The sequence below is a fragment of the Oncorhynchus keta genome, chromosome 2, assembly GCF_023373465.1.
Source record: "Oncorhynchus keta strain PuntledgeMale-10-30-2019 chromosome 2, Oket_V2, whole genome shotgun sequence".
Classification (NCBI taxonomy): Eukaryota; Metazoa; Chordata; class Actinopteri; order Salmoniformes; family Salmonidae; genus Oncorhynchus; species Oncorhynchus keta.
Window position 1 is genome coordinate 68,891,675 of NC_068422.1, and position 14,863 is coordinate 68,906,537.

Here is a 14,863-nt window from a genome sequence, read left to right on the forward strand (position 1 = left end):
GAAGATCCTCTCGGGATGGTCCTGTCTTGACGCAATGAGCAGAGTGACGGTGTTGCTGTTAATGTGCACACACAAAGAGTGTGCTGCATATCTTTATTGTGATTTCAAGAAAGTAGTAGGGTTTAATATTTCGAAGCACAATGCTCCTACATTGAAAACATTTAATTCATTATTACAATGAGAATGGAAAATTGGGGGATACTCTGAAAAATAGGCTGTGTGAAACAGGTCCATAAATGAACCGTGTGTAACTTTATTGTGGGGCTGCAGTGACCCATTGTGGTGTACCTACAAAAATACATCAGCAATAGATCAGATTTGAGTGTACGACCATTAGTTATTGAACAAAGCATCTTTCATGCATGCATACTGATTGTTTCAATATGTGTTGTATTGGGGCTTGATTATGGTATGAAAAGCACGTTAGCATTATGCCAAAACCAAGAAAATTTGATATACTAACAAAAAGCGTACAAAAGCTAATTCGATCTGAATGGATTCTGAACAAGATATATTTTTTAAATCGAAGATTATGATTGAATCTGTTTTAATACAACTCTTCACACGTGCATTTTAGTACATCCGTTTGACGAACCATTGCGTCTGCCATTGGGTGCCATATCCCACAATGCAAAGTTTTAGAACTTCCTTTTTCCTTTCAGCCATTTTCCGCCTAGACGGTATGTGAAAATAAGCTCACTGTCTTTCAAACGAAATCGCTCTTAATCCTCCAATATATCAAAATGTATGTTACTTTTATGCATTTATTGCCAACGTGTATGATGTTGTCGTTCAGAATATATGACTATTGATGAGTTAGTTGAGATAAAGACAAGCCAGATAGGTTGACTGCTAAACCTTTCTGGTTTGCAGACGCATGTATGTCTGTGTTGTCAGTGACGTTACAACTGTTTCATTGTCACCAACCTGTCGGTAATGATCTAGATTATCGACAATTAACTCCAATGATTACGGAGCCATTAACACAGTAAAATATACGTCTGTTTGTGTTGAAATCAATTGCTGCATCCCCAGTTAGCCTGGACGTGATGGCTAGCTAACTGGCTAGCATTTAGCATTCATTTTTTTCCCTCCGCTGGATGGGCTGATCTTATTGCTAAATGTGATTAGCTTCTACATGTGTTAATTTCCTGTTTCAGGGAAGTAGGCAACCATGGCACCCAGCCGGAATGGCATGCTTTTGAACCCACACTTCCACAAAGACTGGCAGACGAGGGTGCGCACCTGGTTCAACCAGCCCGCAAGGAAGACTCGCAGGTAGGCCTTGATTAGTTACATTGGTTTTAAGTAAAGTATAATGGTTGGATAAATGTTAACTTTTGGTTGAACTGTCTTACGTTTCAAACGTCTGCTGTATGCAAACCTACCAGCTATTAACTAGCATGTTTATGTGATGTACCTAGTTGGTTAACTAGCTGTATGGAATTATGACTATGGTGTAGTTTTGTTGTGTGCATGGTATGTATGTATGTGATGGAGGTCCATGTGATGAACAGACTCCTCATTTTTCAGGCGAAAGGCCCGTCAGATCAAGGCTCGTCGTATTGCCCCACGCCCTGTGGCCGGACCCCTCCGGCCTCAAGTCAGGTGTCCCACCATCAGGTATCACACCAAGGTGCGCGCCGGACGTGGCTTCACCCTGGAGGAGCTCAAGGTAAGAGGAATATTAACAGTACATTTACTTTGTGAATAATAACCTCCAGGTTTAGGCAGTGTTAGTACGTTATGTAAGACTGAACAGCCTGAAAGAAAGGTGTGAGTTTATTGAATATATTTTGGCTTGCAGACTAACCTTTTACAGCAGTCAAGTGATGACAAATCTCCGGAATCTCTGTACCTCCTTGATGATTCAACTTGAACCTATTTGCTGATGTCTGCTTGTTTTAATGCGTGCTGTGCATATGAAAACTTAAAACTGGTCAATTGATTCATAACATGGGGCTCAAGCCAGTTATTAACCCATTTTTGTTTGACAGGCTTTTTTGTCTGAATGTAGCAATCTACTTGTATGTGCAAGCCTTCACACTCCTAAAAGTCCGGGCATGGCTAGCAACTAAATGCCCAACAGTCCTCAAATATTTGGTTCACTGCTTTTCATGTGCTTTGTACTCTAGGCTGCCGGTATCCACAAGAAGACAGCCCGCACCATTGGCATCTCTGTTGACTCCCGCCGTCGCAACAGGTCATCGGAGTCTCTGCAGGCCAATGTACAGCGCCTGAAAGAGTACCGCTCCAAGCTCATCCTCTTCCCCAGGAAGGCCTCCGCACCCAAGAAGGGAGACAGCACTGTAAGTTTCAGCCATAGAACGTTGGGTTGAGTGTTTATTAACATATGGGACACGCATAACCATATTGTCAAAGTGATTGCTTCATTTGATGCTCAGATTATAAATATTTGCGTTGGAAGATTTCATCAGTCATGCGTAACATTACTGTTAAACGTGATTTCAGAAAATTCGCTTGTGATTGAAATAAAGAAATCTGGGTTGTGAGCAGCTCTGGGCCAGCAGTCAAGTGATGACAAAATCTCCGGAATCTCTGTACTACCTTGATGATTACATTTGAACCTATTATCTGATGACTGCCGGTTTCATGTGTCCAGTGCCCATTCTGTAGTTTCTGAAAGGGCCTGTTAGCAAGGAAGTTTTGGATTTAAGCTGTAGAAATTGGGCTTTAAACTGGTCTGTGGAGGTTTTGAATTTTTTTACTGCATTTTGTGCAGAGTAACATTGATCTGCATGGTTATCTGGACTTTGTTTACGTGCTCTGTTGTAGATTTAGTTTCAGTTGGTGTGCAATTAAATGTTTGAAATCTCTTCTCTTCACCCCAGTAGCATTTTAGATTGACTGCACTGCCTTGAATGTGCACATGGTAGATGTTACTTTTCCTGCGAGCATTAAAACCTTTCCCTTTCTCCAGGAGGAGGAACTGAAGATGGCCACGCAGCTCTCTGGCGCTGTCATGCCCATCAAGAATGTACGTATCACACATTCATATCACTTGATTCACCCAAAAAAAGGACGTTCGTGTTCTTTAAAACAAACTTAACGCGGATTATGGTTATTGAATATAAATGGGATGACCATGTCATAATTTAAATATTTAGAGGATGTATCTAGAGTCTATGTATTGAACATATGTTCGAGCTCTTTCAGCAGTCAAGTGATGACAAATTCTCCGGAATCTCTGTATTACCTTGATGATTCTCTTTGAACCTATTATCTGATGACTGCCAGATTGTGCTGGGCCTTAACTTACAGAAGTGGACGTACAAATAATTAAATCATTGAGTAAAAACATAGTCCCTAATCCATTCATTGTATTTGACTTTCTCTGACTGAAATGCCCTACTCTTAATGAGTATATTTACATCAACATTGTTGTAATTGGGCTCTTCTCCCTCTGCTGCAGGTACACAAGAAGGAGAAGGCCAGGGTGATTTCTGAGGATGAAAAGAACTTCAAGGCTTTCGCCAGCCTGCGTATGGCCCGTGCCAATGCCCGTCTCTTCGGCATCCGTGCCAAGAGGGCAAAGGAGGCGGAAGCTGAGAGTATTGACAAGAAGAAATAACCGTTAGTTTCTATGGAACTTTCCAAAATAAAAATGTGTATAACTTCACTGGTCATTTTTAAATTTGAAGGGTCATGTTTGTTACCATCTCATCTTGTAATGTTAATTTTTTATTGCAGTTGTGGATACATTTCTGTTCAATAGTGTTAAACTCAACGTAGGTACATTTAAAAAATATTTTTTCATGTGTTAGTATTTCAATTCACATTTTATGGGTTATAGAAATACAGGTATCAATGCTAATGTTAAATAGTGTTTACTGTGTTGCCCAAGAGACAAATGGATGGAATACATCTTGCCCAGTCACTACCAGCAAGTGGCAGCTGTACTACGTTGAAAATCCCTCACCCTGGCATTTTCAAATTGTATGTGGAAACCAGTCTCCTGAGTGTGGAAGTACACACTATGGAAGTTACATTTTCAAGGAAGTGGCTTTTTGAGTCTTCAGCGTATCAAATGTAGCACAATGGTCCTCAAGCCCAAAAATGTACAAGTAAATTCATCCACAAACTATAATTGATCTTAAATTTACTGCTCTTCATTAATTTCATAAACTCATTCAAATGGTTAAGGGATGTAAAGCAGAAGTGTTTGCTTTCAAATGGTTTTTGTTTAGCATATTTGTAATTCCTACATATTAAATGGCTTCTTTCACAAAGCTGGAAATCTACAAAATCTCAATAGAATGTGGCACCCAGGGCGTGTCAATTCCGTCTCTGAAACACAAGTTAGTTTCACTGCTAGTTCAACCAGAACCTTGTGTGCTTGTGTTTTAGGGACTTATGAGCAATGCTCCTGTAGTAGTTAATGAAAATGTGGTTTTGAGTTGTGTAGTCAAAGAATCAATGTAAAGGTTGATTGTGGAATTCCTAGTATCCTAGCCCTAAGATTTCCAGTTTGGTATTTATAGGGGTGTAAAACGCAACATGCAACAATTTTAAGATTTTACTGAGTTACAGTTCATATGTGGAAATCTAGTCAATTTAAATCAATTCATTAGGCCTGTATATATTTATTCCACATTACTGGGAATAGAGATGGTTCTGTTGTTCAGATACCTAAAAAAAAAAGTCAGATCTCGTGTGACCATTTGCCTCGTGCAGCATGACACATCTCCTTTGCGTAGATTTGATTGTTGAATGTTGTACCACTCTTCAATGGCTGTGAAATTGATGGGAATGGGAACACGCTGTCATACATGTTGATCCAGAGCATCCCAAACATGCTCATTGGGTGACATGTCTGGTGAGTATGCAGGCCATGGAAGCACTGGGAGATTTTCAGCTTCCAGGAATTGTGTACAGATACTTGTGTATTGGGGGCCGTGTATTATGCTGAAACATGAGGTGATGGTGGCGGATGAATGGTTCGACAATGATCCTCGGGATCTCATGGTATCTCTGCATTCAAATTGTCATCGATAAAATCCATTGTGTTTGTTGTCCATAGCTTATGCTTGCCCATACCATAACCCCACCGCCATCGTGGGACACTATTCATAACATTGACATTAGCAAACTGCTCGCCCACATGACACCATACATGCAGTTTGCCATCTGCCCGGTACAGTTGAAACCAGGATTCATCCATGAAGAGCAGACTTCTCCAGTGGCCATTGAAAGTGGCGCCGAACTGCAGTCAGCTGAAGACCCTGGTGAGGACAACGAGCACACAGATGAACTTCCCTGAGACGGATTCTGACAAGTTGTGCAGAAATTCATCGGTTGTGCAAACCCACAGCTTCATGAGCTGTCAAGGTGGCTGGTGAAGAAGCCGGATGTGGAGGTCCTGAGCTGGCATGGTTACAAGTGGTCTGCGGTTGTGAGGCCAGTTAGACGTGCCTCCATATTCTCTAAAATGACTTTGTAGACGGCTTATGGTAGAGAAAATAACATTCTCCGGTAACTGCTCTGGTGGACATTCCTGTAGTTAGCATACCAATTGCATGCTCCCTCAAAACCTGAGACATCTGTGACATTGTGTTGTGTGACAAAACTGCACATTTTAGTGGCCTTTTATTGTCCCCAGTACAAGGTGCACCTGTGTAATGATGATGCTGTTTAATCAGCTTGTTGATATGCCACACCTGTCAAGTGGATGGTTTATATTGGAAAATGAGAAATGCTCACTAATAGGGATGTAAACAAATTTGTGTGCAAAATTTGAGAGAAACTTTTTGTGCGTGGAACATTTCTGGGATCTTTTATTTCCGTTCATGAAACATGGGACCAACACTTTAAAGGGGAAATGGGGAAACCTAGTCAGTTGTACAACTGAGTGCATTTAACCCAACCCCTCTGAATCAGAGAGGTGTGGGGGGGCTGCCTAAATCGACATCCACATGTTGCTTTTATATTTTTGTTCAGTATACAAGTGCCTTCGGAAAGTTTTCAGACCCATGAACTTTTTCCACATTTTGTTACGTTAGAGCATTATTCTAAAAATGATTAAATAAAAATAATGGATAGGCAATCTACACACAATACCCCATAATGACAAAGCAAAAACAGTTTGCAAATGTATTAAAAATGAGAACAGAAAAACCTTATTTACATAAGTATTCAGACCCTTTGCTATGAGACTCAAAATTGAGCTCAGGTGCATCCTGTTGCCATTGATCATCCTTGAGCTGTTTCGACAACTTGATTGGAGTCCACCTGTTGTAAATTCTATTGGTTGGAGATGATTTGGAAAGGCACACACCTGTCTTTATAAGGTCCCACATTTGACATTGCATGTCAGAGCAAAATCCATGCCATGAGGTCGAAGGAATATTCTGTAGAGCGCCGAGACAGGATTGTGCCGGCCAAACTGAGCAATGAGGGGAGAAGGTCCTTGGTCAAGTGAGGTGACCAAGAACCCGATGGTCACTCTGACACAGCTCTAGAGTTCCTCTGTGGAGATGGGAGAACCTTTCAAAAAGACAACCATCTCTGCAGCACTCCACCAACCAGGCCTTTATGATAGAATGGCCAGACGGAAGCCACTTCTCAGTAAAAGGCACATGACAGCCCACTTGGAGTTTACCAGAAGGCTCCTAAACTCTCAGACGATGAGAAACAAGATTCGTTGTCTGAGGAAACAAAGATTGAACTCTTTGGCCTGAATGCCTTGCATCACGTCTGGAGGAAACCTGGCACCATCTCTACAGATGCAGAATCATGCAGTGGGGATGTTTTTCAGCGGCAGGGACTGGAAGACTAGTCGGAATCGAGGGGAAATGTCAACGGAGCAAAATACAGAGATCCTTTATGAAAACCTGCTCCAGAGTGCTCAGGACCTGAGACTGGGGCGAAGGTTCACCTTCCAACAGGATAACAACCCTAAGCACACAGCCTAGACAATGCAGGAGTATCTTCAGGACAAGTCTCTGAATGTCCGTGAGAGGCCCAGCTAGAGCCCGACTTGAACCCCATCGAACATGTCTGGAGAGACTTGAAAATAGCTGTGCAGCGACGCTCCCCATCCAACCTGACAAAGCTCGAGGGTCTGCAGAGAAGAATGGGAGAAACTCTCCAAATACAGGTGTGCCAAGCTTGTAGCTTCATACACAAGACTCAATGCTGTAATCGCTGCCAATGGTGCTTCAACCATGCACCGAATAAAGGGTCTGAATGCCTATGTAAGTGGTTTATTTTGTCTAAACTTGTTTTTGCTTTGTCATTAGTGGGTACTGTGTGTAGTTTAAGGGGGAAAAAACAGTCAATTCTAGAATAAGGCTGTAACTTAACAAATGTGGATAAAGTCAAGGGGTCTGAATACTTTCCGAAGGCACTGTACCTTGACATTCTACCACCATGGTATTCTCATGCACCTGACACTTCTGCACTGTGAGTAATATCCTGGGCATGAGATTATCACCACAGTAATGGCAGAATCTATGGTAACAAGGTCTGACAGCATTGTTCCTATGCTCCTCTGATAGCATGACTGCTTTTAAGGTTACTTGAATGTCAACTGTAGCAATGTATGCTATTTCACCTACACTTAACCAATACACAGTAGCTTTGACAATGTACATGAAGGCAGCCTTGAGGTGTGTGTGTGGGCTATACCTTAAATGAATTCATATTAAATTGAGTGTATGCAGGCTTTGTATGATGTCATGTCTCTTGATTTGCTGGGCAGTGGGAGTATTATGCAAACATCACATTTCCTCTGCTCCTGCATACTGTCAGCCAAGACAACCTCTGATCGGCACCATATTTAGATCAACTAGATCATGTTAAAACAAAAACACACCAACTAGATTTAAGTGGAAATTGGAGCAACCATAGCCAGTATGGGAGCCTCTAGAATCAATGAAGTATTGGGAGTTTGCCCAATATGTCTAAGAATATCTTAACACAGGGGAACTACTGGGTTGAGGATTACATATGAAGTTACACAAACTCCTCACTAGTGCCTGCACAAATTCAATGTTCTTGTTTTCCATTTTTTTACCTGAATGGCAGGAATTGTTCAAGTTGGTTGGTATGTGGCTCTCGTTATCAAAATTGTTTTCTGTTGAACGCAAGCAATCCTGCACCATTTTTACGGGAAAACATTTGAACTACACAACAGTGTAATGTCTGCCTAGGATAAACAGCTAGATAGCAAGAAGCCTCTTGATAAATATATGCATAAATACACAGGAAGAGTCAAGAGAGAGGCTTTAGTGTTGGCACAGCGGCAACAGATGGTTCTGGTTAAGAGCTACAGCATAATTGAGCTCAGGTGTATGGCCCAGGGCACTGCTGGTTCCTACTTGCAATGAATTCCCATCGAGTTCGATACACAGGAAGTGAGAATCTAAGAAGATAGGGTAACCATTCTTTAGGCTACAACTGCAATAAACCATCTTGCTACCGTGGCATCAAACCCCTGTTGTCATGTTAATTCTGGTATTCATGTGAGCTTCTTTACATTTACTTAAGAATTATAACATAAAGGAAATCAGTGATACCATCAGGGTCATAGGTCAACGACACAGCACTCTGTTTTAAAGAGGCAGAAAGCCATGGAGGGGAGGATGTTTCCTGCTGCAGGGTTTGTTTGATGTGATCATGAGGGACAAACAGCCCAGTTAAGAAAATAATTAAAATCGAGCTAAACGTTTAGTGGTGTTGGAATACGTAGCTCTGCTCAATGCTGATTAGCCTCCCTATTAACTGCCAATAGTCTTTCTGGAGGCCTAGTTTTTACAAGGCGCAAGACCTCAAATGTGCACCTGTGGAGTGCTCCTTGACTGACCACCTCTGAAAGAGGGGCTCAGTGAATTGAGCAAAGCTTCTCTTGTAATCAACACCAGAACCCGGAGGATGTATTGCCACCAATGATGTTTCCCTATTTAGCGAACATTTGGAGAGGAATTGCTAAGTCAGACATTTTCTCTGCATCCCCATAATAGACCTTGACCTTATTAAGCAGTGGGAGCAGGCATATAGTGTACTTGAATTATTTTACCCAGCCTATTGCAGAAAGGATATGTGCTGTAGGTGGGACCCCCACCACTTATAATTGCTACAGTTAAGTGCTTTGAAAGGAAAACGTACAACTCTGAATACACTTCATTGTCGGCTGGAAAGCTATCATGTTATATAATCTTTAGCCAGTTTTAGTGAGTTCACAAAAATGATATAAGCCTTGTGGGTGGGCTGAAAAAGGCTTCATATGAAGAGAACGGGTAGTGTGTAAGTGTGGGTGTCAAATTATTTTAAAACCTGCCCAACACTTGTTGATATTCAGATCATTATAGCATTAGCTATAGCCCTTTCATTGTTATTAAATAGTCTTAAACATGCTCTTGTGTGTGTGTGTGTGTGTGTGAGGGTGGCAGAGGTAGCAGAAGGGTGAGAGAGTATGAGACATTGCCTGTTATTTATAAGAGTAGCACCGACTGCGATTAATCTCCATTGTTTCTCCATTAGAGCTCAGTGTCACTTAGGGTCCTTAGCTGTCTGGCCAGCCACATCAGGGCGCTCACACACACAACTTGTTGTGCCATCACCTGAGGATCTGTCTAATTCAATCTCTGCTGTCTGGCTGTCAAGTGTCTCCTGTGTTTCCTGGGGTTGTAATTATTGAGCTCTGTGAAAGACAGCAGTCGTTTCAGTGATACTAAAAGTCATATCTAGCCACTGGGAGGGAGTATTGTAGTTACATTGTGTCACACTAATAGACCTATTACTGGAGGGAGAGACTATGTATCTCTCTCTTACTTGATGTAATCGAGTGAATATTTTTGGGTGGATTGCAGACAGTTATTTTGCCTTTAAACTGAGCAGATATGATCTGGCAACAAGGTACAGTGTTTGCAGTGTTTGATACCAGATATAAGCCAGCAATTCAAATGGGGGCATGTGTTTTTTATTTGATCTATAGCATATTAAATTAAAAGGATAATCAACAAATGCATAAATGCTCTGCTGGTCATCTTTAGCTAAGGCTCACGGGAAAATGAGCAGAAAGATGAGATGATTAGCCGCCAAAATAGTGTTCGTGTATCACCATTGTGAACCGCTGTCGCACCTCTACGTCTCCCTCCAGCGGATTCTGGGGACATTGCGAGTTTTATCGGTGTGGTTTGGAAGATCCACTCCCTCGCTCTGCTATCACACACCCCTTGCCTCTCCTCCCTTCCCTCCACTGTTCCTGAGTTTCGGAAAATCAAGCAGTGTGTTGAAGGAAAGGTAACAACAAGTGTAAATCCAGGGGACCTCGACAGGTAGGAACAAGCAGCAAGAGTTTGGATGTATTATTTTGAAGCATATGATGCAAGTGGCTAAATGATGGAGGTAATCGAACATAATAATGTTATTGCAGAGTATTTTTTAGTTTTTTTTTTACGTGTATGTTGTATTGTTATATCATTCACTGTCAAATGCTTGGATTCATTCAGAGGCTGTGGAGGTGCATCGATAAACGACCAGTTTAGCCAGTAATGTAGATCAGTTTATATATATTATGTGACGATAATTGAATGAATAAGGCAGTCGCGCTTCTCTCTGTCACCCTCAACAAATCATGCTGTAGTTATCGTAGGAAATTATTTAGGTTGAGACCAAAGTTGAGAACAAAATCTTTATGAGTCGCTTAGTTGGATAGAAGTCATGTCAATTACAATTGTACAAGTCTTGAGTAGTCATTTATCAAGCTTAGCTGTCTATAACTGACTGTCTACCAGATATAGCACAGATATATATATACTAGATAGACACATTATATTTGAAATGCACATGCTACGCACGGTTTAACATGACCATGGAGGGGTGTGTGCCCATGTAGTTGTTGGTTCATTGGTCAGACAACAGGTTGTAGACATATTGCTGATCAATAAGAGGTTATGAGAATCTCTTTTCCACATTTTCGTTTTTATCTGTAACATTTATAGATCAGCACTTATTTTTTGCATTTATTTTCCACCATCATGTTATGTCATTGCAGTATATAAACAAATACTTATAAGAACATGGAACCAACTGAACGTTACAGGTGTTGGGCAGATTATTTCGAACTAATTACAACTCTCGGTTATTGGTTGTTTTATAGTAGCCAATAATCTCAATATGTGTTCTATTTTATGAGTCATATGGAGCCCTTATCATTTGTTCTTATTGTTTCTAACTACCTCGTCAAACACTTATGATTGCTGCCAAGGGCGCCTGATCTAATGTGACATAATTGCTTCAACCGAGCCTCACCCCACTGGAGAGCAGCAGTCAAGTGACTGAAGGTCTCTATCCATTGTCGGTGGTGCTGAAATAGGGCAATGTGGATTCTTGCGCCTGGGCAGGCTTTGTCACTATTCTATATTTTTTTACTGAGTAGCAATTCACCTGTTATTATTCAATCACCTTCATAGCATACCTCATATGCAAACTTCTTCCTGTCTGAACTTGGATTCTGATAATATTTATTTGGGTACCTATAATTCGCTCCTTTTAAGATTAGGATGATGTTAAGGTTCAATAGCATTTTGTTTGTGGATATATGGTATTTTGCAAATACTTAAATACAGTGCAGTCGTCAACGTTTTTTTTCTTCTATGTTTTATATATGTATTCACACTATGAGGTTGGAATAATACTGTTGACATTTTGAAAATTATTATGCCTTTTAATACAAAAGCTGTTTGAAAAGACCACCTGAAATGTCAACCTGTTTTGGTAAGATTGAATGTTTTGGTCTGCCTGGTGACATCACCATAAGAAAGACAGTTCCAAATCTCTTTGCCAATAACATCTAGTTTTCAGTTTTCCCCATTCAGACCACTCCCAGACAGTCGTAGAAAAATTATTGCTTTAGAAATTGCTCTTGGCTAAGAAGCTATTTTTGACCATTTGAATTGAATACAATCACAGTAAAGTACTTTATTGTTACTCAGAAATGATTTGATATTGAGATAAAAACAGCTGCATTGGACCTTTAATTAGTGTTTTCTTTACATAGATACAGTACCTGCATGGACTTTGAAGAGAAGGATGATCGGGACCATACCCTTTTTTTAACCCAGTTGTGATGCTCATGGACAACTTTTTCATGAAGAACATATGAAAACACATTTTGGCTGATCCTGAATCGTGACTCTCCACAGCTTTCTGGTCATCTAATCAAGACTCCCCAGCCTCCATCCAGCTCAGCCCACGTTGTCTGTTATCGCTGCAGAAATTAAATTACACCTGCCTTCATCTCAAATACAGACCTCTGCGAGAACTCTTTTCCCTTTTGTAATTTTCACTACCAAGTCCAAGGATCCATTCTTCTATGTATCTAACTCTGTGAGATTTCAGTGCCTCTTTCGGCTTGAATCCCTTAGCCATCCCTAGTAGTTCCCATTACTCTGAGCTCGGCAGCACCCACCCTCTATTGCTCCTTACTGGTTGACTCCTTGGGTCCTGAGCCAGGATGAATGACATCCAGGATGCTACCTCCCCAGGGGCCGCCCTTGGTGGCCCTGTCGCCTGCGTCTCCAAAGTGGAGCTGCGCGTCGCCTGCAAGGCCCTGCTGGACCGAGACACACTGAACAAGTCTGACCCATGTGTCATACTCATGGTGCAGAACCAGGGACAGTGGACAGAGGTGAGTACCCCCCCATCCCCTGAATGTCCCCAACCTACTGGCCTGGTAAAGTCTTAACTAACATGGTTCACTCCATAATGTACTGATGGTATGAACAATAAGTCATGGATGTTGATGCTAAAACAACTAAGCCCGTGAAGCTCAAACCCCAGTAATGAGCTGTATAAGTATCTCTATGATGTTGACTCCCTATCTCTTTCTCACAATCTCTTTCTACATTGCAGATCATAGTTTCTTGTCTGTCTTGGAATTACACTGGTACACTATCTGTAATATGAGCTGGGGGGGTGTGAACTATGAATAACATATATCCCATAATGCAGTAGTCCACTATAGTAGTCCACTATAGAGTCCACACTGATATTCTGTGTATCTATAAGGCTGTTTTAATTATAGGTGGTTGTTAAAGAATTCCATATTTGTTCCTTCATTCCACTGCATTCCCATATGAGATGGGATGATTTGAGATGGGATTCCAGCCTGGCACTGCTGATGTATGTTGATATGAATCCGTGGTAGTAAGCACAGAGGCCTACACTTCCCATTCCCTTGTTAATTAAGCCATGCATTAGGGGCAAAATATGTTGACAAAGTGGAGGACCATAAGAGTGTCTGTAATGGTATGTAGCGATGCTTGTTGTAAGTGTATATACTGAGTGTACAAAAGTCGTAAAATGTTTAATTCCATGTATTACAAACATGGCACTCATTCCAGACCTGCCAGTGGTGCTATAGATCATAGGAAAAAAACTAAAAGCAAGACAGAAAGGGAGAGTGTTCTAATTACTATATTGTAAGGAAACAGATATCACCAATCTAAAACAGTGTTGGCAATATATCATATACACTGAATGTAGGAAACAACCTGTACGGGATCGGTCCCCCCCACGGGACGGTTGAGCTAACGTGTGCTAATGTGATTAGCATGATGTTTTAAGTAACAAGAAAATTTCCCAGGACATAGACATATCTGATATAGGCAGGAAGCTTAAATTCTTGCTAATCTAACTGCACTGTCCAATTTACAGTAGCTATTATCGTGAAATAATATCATGCTATTGTTTGAGGAGAGTGCACAGTTATGAATTTGAAAATGTATTAATAAACCAATTAGGCACATTTTGGCAGTCTTGATACAAAATTTTGAACAGAAATACAATGGTTCATTGGATCAGTCTAAAGCTTTGCACATACACTGCTGCCATCTGTTGGCCAAAATCGAAAATAGCACCTAGATTCCTATGTCATATTTTGGCCTTTCTCTTGCATTTCAAAGATGAACAAAAATATCTGGTATTATCTTTTACCAGATCTAATGTGTTATATTCTCCTATATTAATTTCACATTTCCACAAACTTCAGTGGTTCCTTTCAAATGGTATCAAGAATATGCATATCCTTGCTTCTGGTCCTGAGCTACAGGCAGTTTAGATTTGGGTATGTCATTTTAGGCAAAACATTTTTTTTAAAGGGTCCGATCCTTAAGAGGGAACCCCTGCTCTTCCATGACATAGAAGTACCAGGTGAATCCAGGAGAAAGCAATGATCCCTTATTGATGTCACTCGTTAAATCCACTTCAATCAGTGTAGATGAAGGGAAGGAGACGGGTTAAAGACAATTGAGACATGGATTGTGTATGTGTGCCATTCAGAGGGTGAATGGGCAAGACAAAATATTTAAGTGTCTTTGAACGGCGTACGGTACTGCAATGATGCTGGGTTTTTTACACTCAACAGTTTCCTGTGTGTATCAAGAAAGGTCCACCACCCAAAGGATATCCAGCCAACTTAACACAACTTTGGGAAGCATTGGAGGCCATCGTCCCTGTGAATTGTATTTATTTATCCTTATTTAACCAAGGTCTCTTTTACAGATGAGCCCTGAATGACATGAATTACAGAAAATACACATCGATATAAATACAAAATGCAAGCAGAAAGAAAAACACGGACATAAAATCAAACACATTCATCAGTAGTAAGGTCCTCAATCAGCTTTCTGAATTGCTCGAGAGGCACCAAAACATTACATTTAAGAACATAAAGATTGTTCCACAAATAAGGTGCAAAGAATTTCAAGAGTAAACCATGCCTGAGACACCCTGTAGAGTCCATGCCCTGAAGAATTGAGGCTGTTCTGAGGGCAAAAGGGGGTGCAACTCAATATTAGCAAGTTGTTCCTAATGTTCCTAATTTCTTGTACATGTTGCA

General features: G+C 40.9%; 2 protein-coding genes and 3 non-coding genes across 6 annotated transcripts in view; all 5 read left to right on the forward strand.

Annotated features, from left to right (window-relative positions):
* Window positions 1–591: 591 nt before the first annotated feature.
* Window positions 592–3,640, forward strand: LOC118359313 (60S ribosomal protein L13). Its single transcript, XM_035737799.2, has 6 exons — window positions 592–680; window positions 1,161–1,278; window positions 1,534–1,675; window positions 2,136–2,309; window positions 2,942–2,998; window positions 3,434–3,640. The coding sequence occupies exons 2-6, from the start codon at window positions 1,175–1,177 to the stop codon at window positions 3,590–3,592; spliced, it is 636 nt and encodes a 211-aa protein (XP_035593692.1). The 5' UTR covers window positions 592–680; window positions 1,161–1,174; the 3' UTR covers window positions 3,593–3,640.
* On the forward strand, window positions 1,831–1,909 carry LOC118363018 (small nucleolar RNA MBII-202). The gene has a single exon (XR_004821311.1). It is a non-coding gene; the product is annotated as a small nucleolar RNA MBII-202 (small nucleolar RNA).
* On the forward strand, window positions 2,537–2,616 carry LOC118363012 (small nucleolar RNA MBII-202). The gene has a single exon (XR_004821308.1). It is a non-coding gene; the product is annotated as a small nucleolar RNA MBII-202 (small nucleolar RNA).
* LOC118363025 (small nucleolar RNA MBII-202) lies at window positions 3,186–3,270 on the forward strand. Its single transcript, XR_004821312.1, has one exon. It is a non-coding gene; the product is annotated as a small nucleolar RNA MBII-202 (small nucleolar RNA).
* A 6,579-nt stretch (window positions 3,641–10,219) lies between the features above and the next one.
* The window catches only part of LOC118362852 (copine-7-like), a 35,794-nt gene continuing 31,150 nt past the window's right edge, over window positions 10,220–14,863 (forward strand). Inside the window, exons 1-2 of one of the 2 annotated variants that reach the window (XM_052481600.1) lie at window positions 10,220–10,368; window positions 12,023–12,652. In XM_052481600.1, the coding sequence (XP_052337560.1) occupies window positions 12,479–12,652 (174 nt within the window). In that variant the 5' untranslated portion in view covers window positions 10,220–10,368; window positions 12,023–12,478. The remainder of the gene's footprint in view (window positions 10,369–12,022; window positions 12,653–14,863) is intronic. The other variant, XM_052481601.1, reaches the window with a different exon arrangement.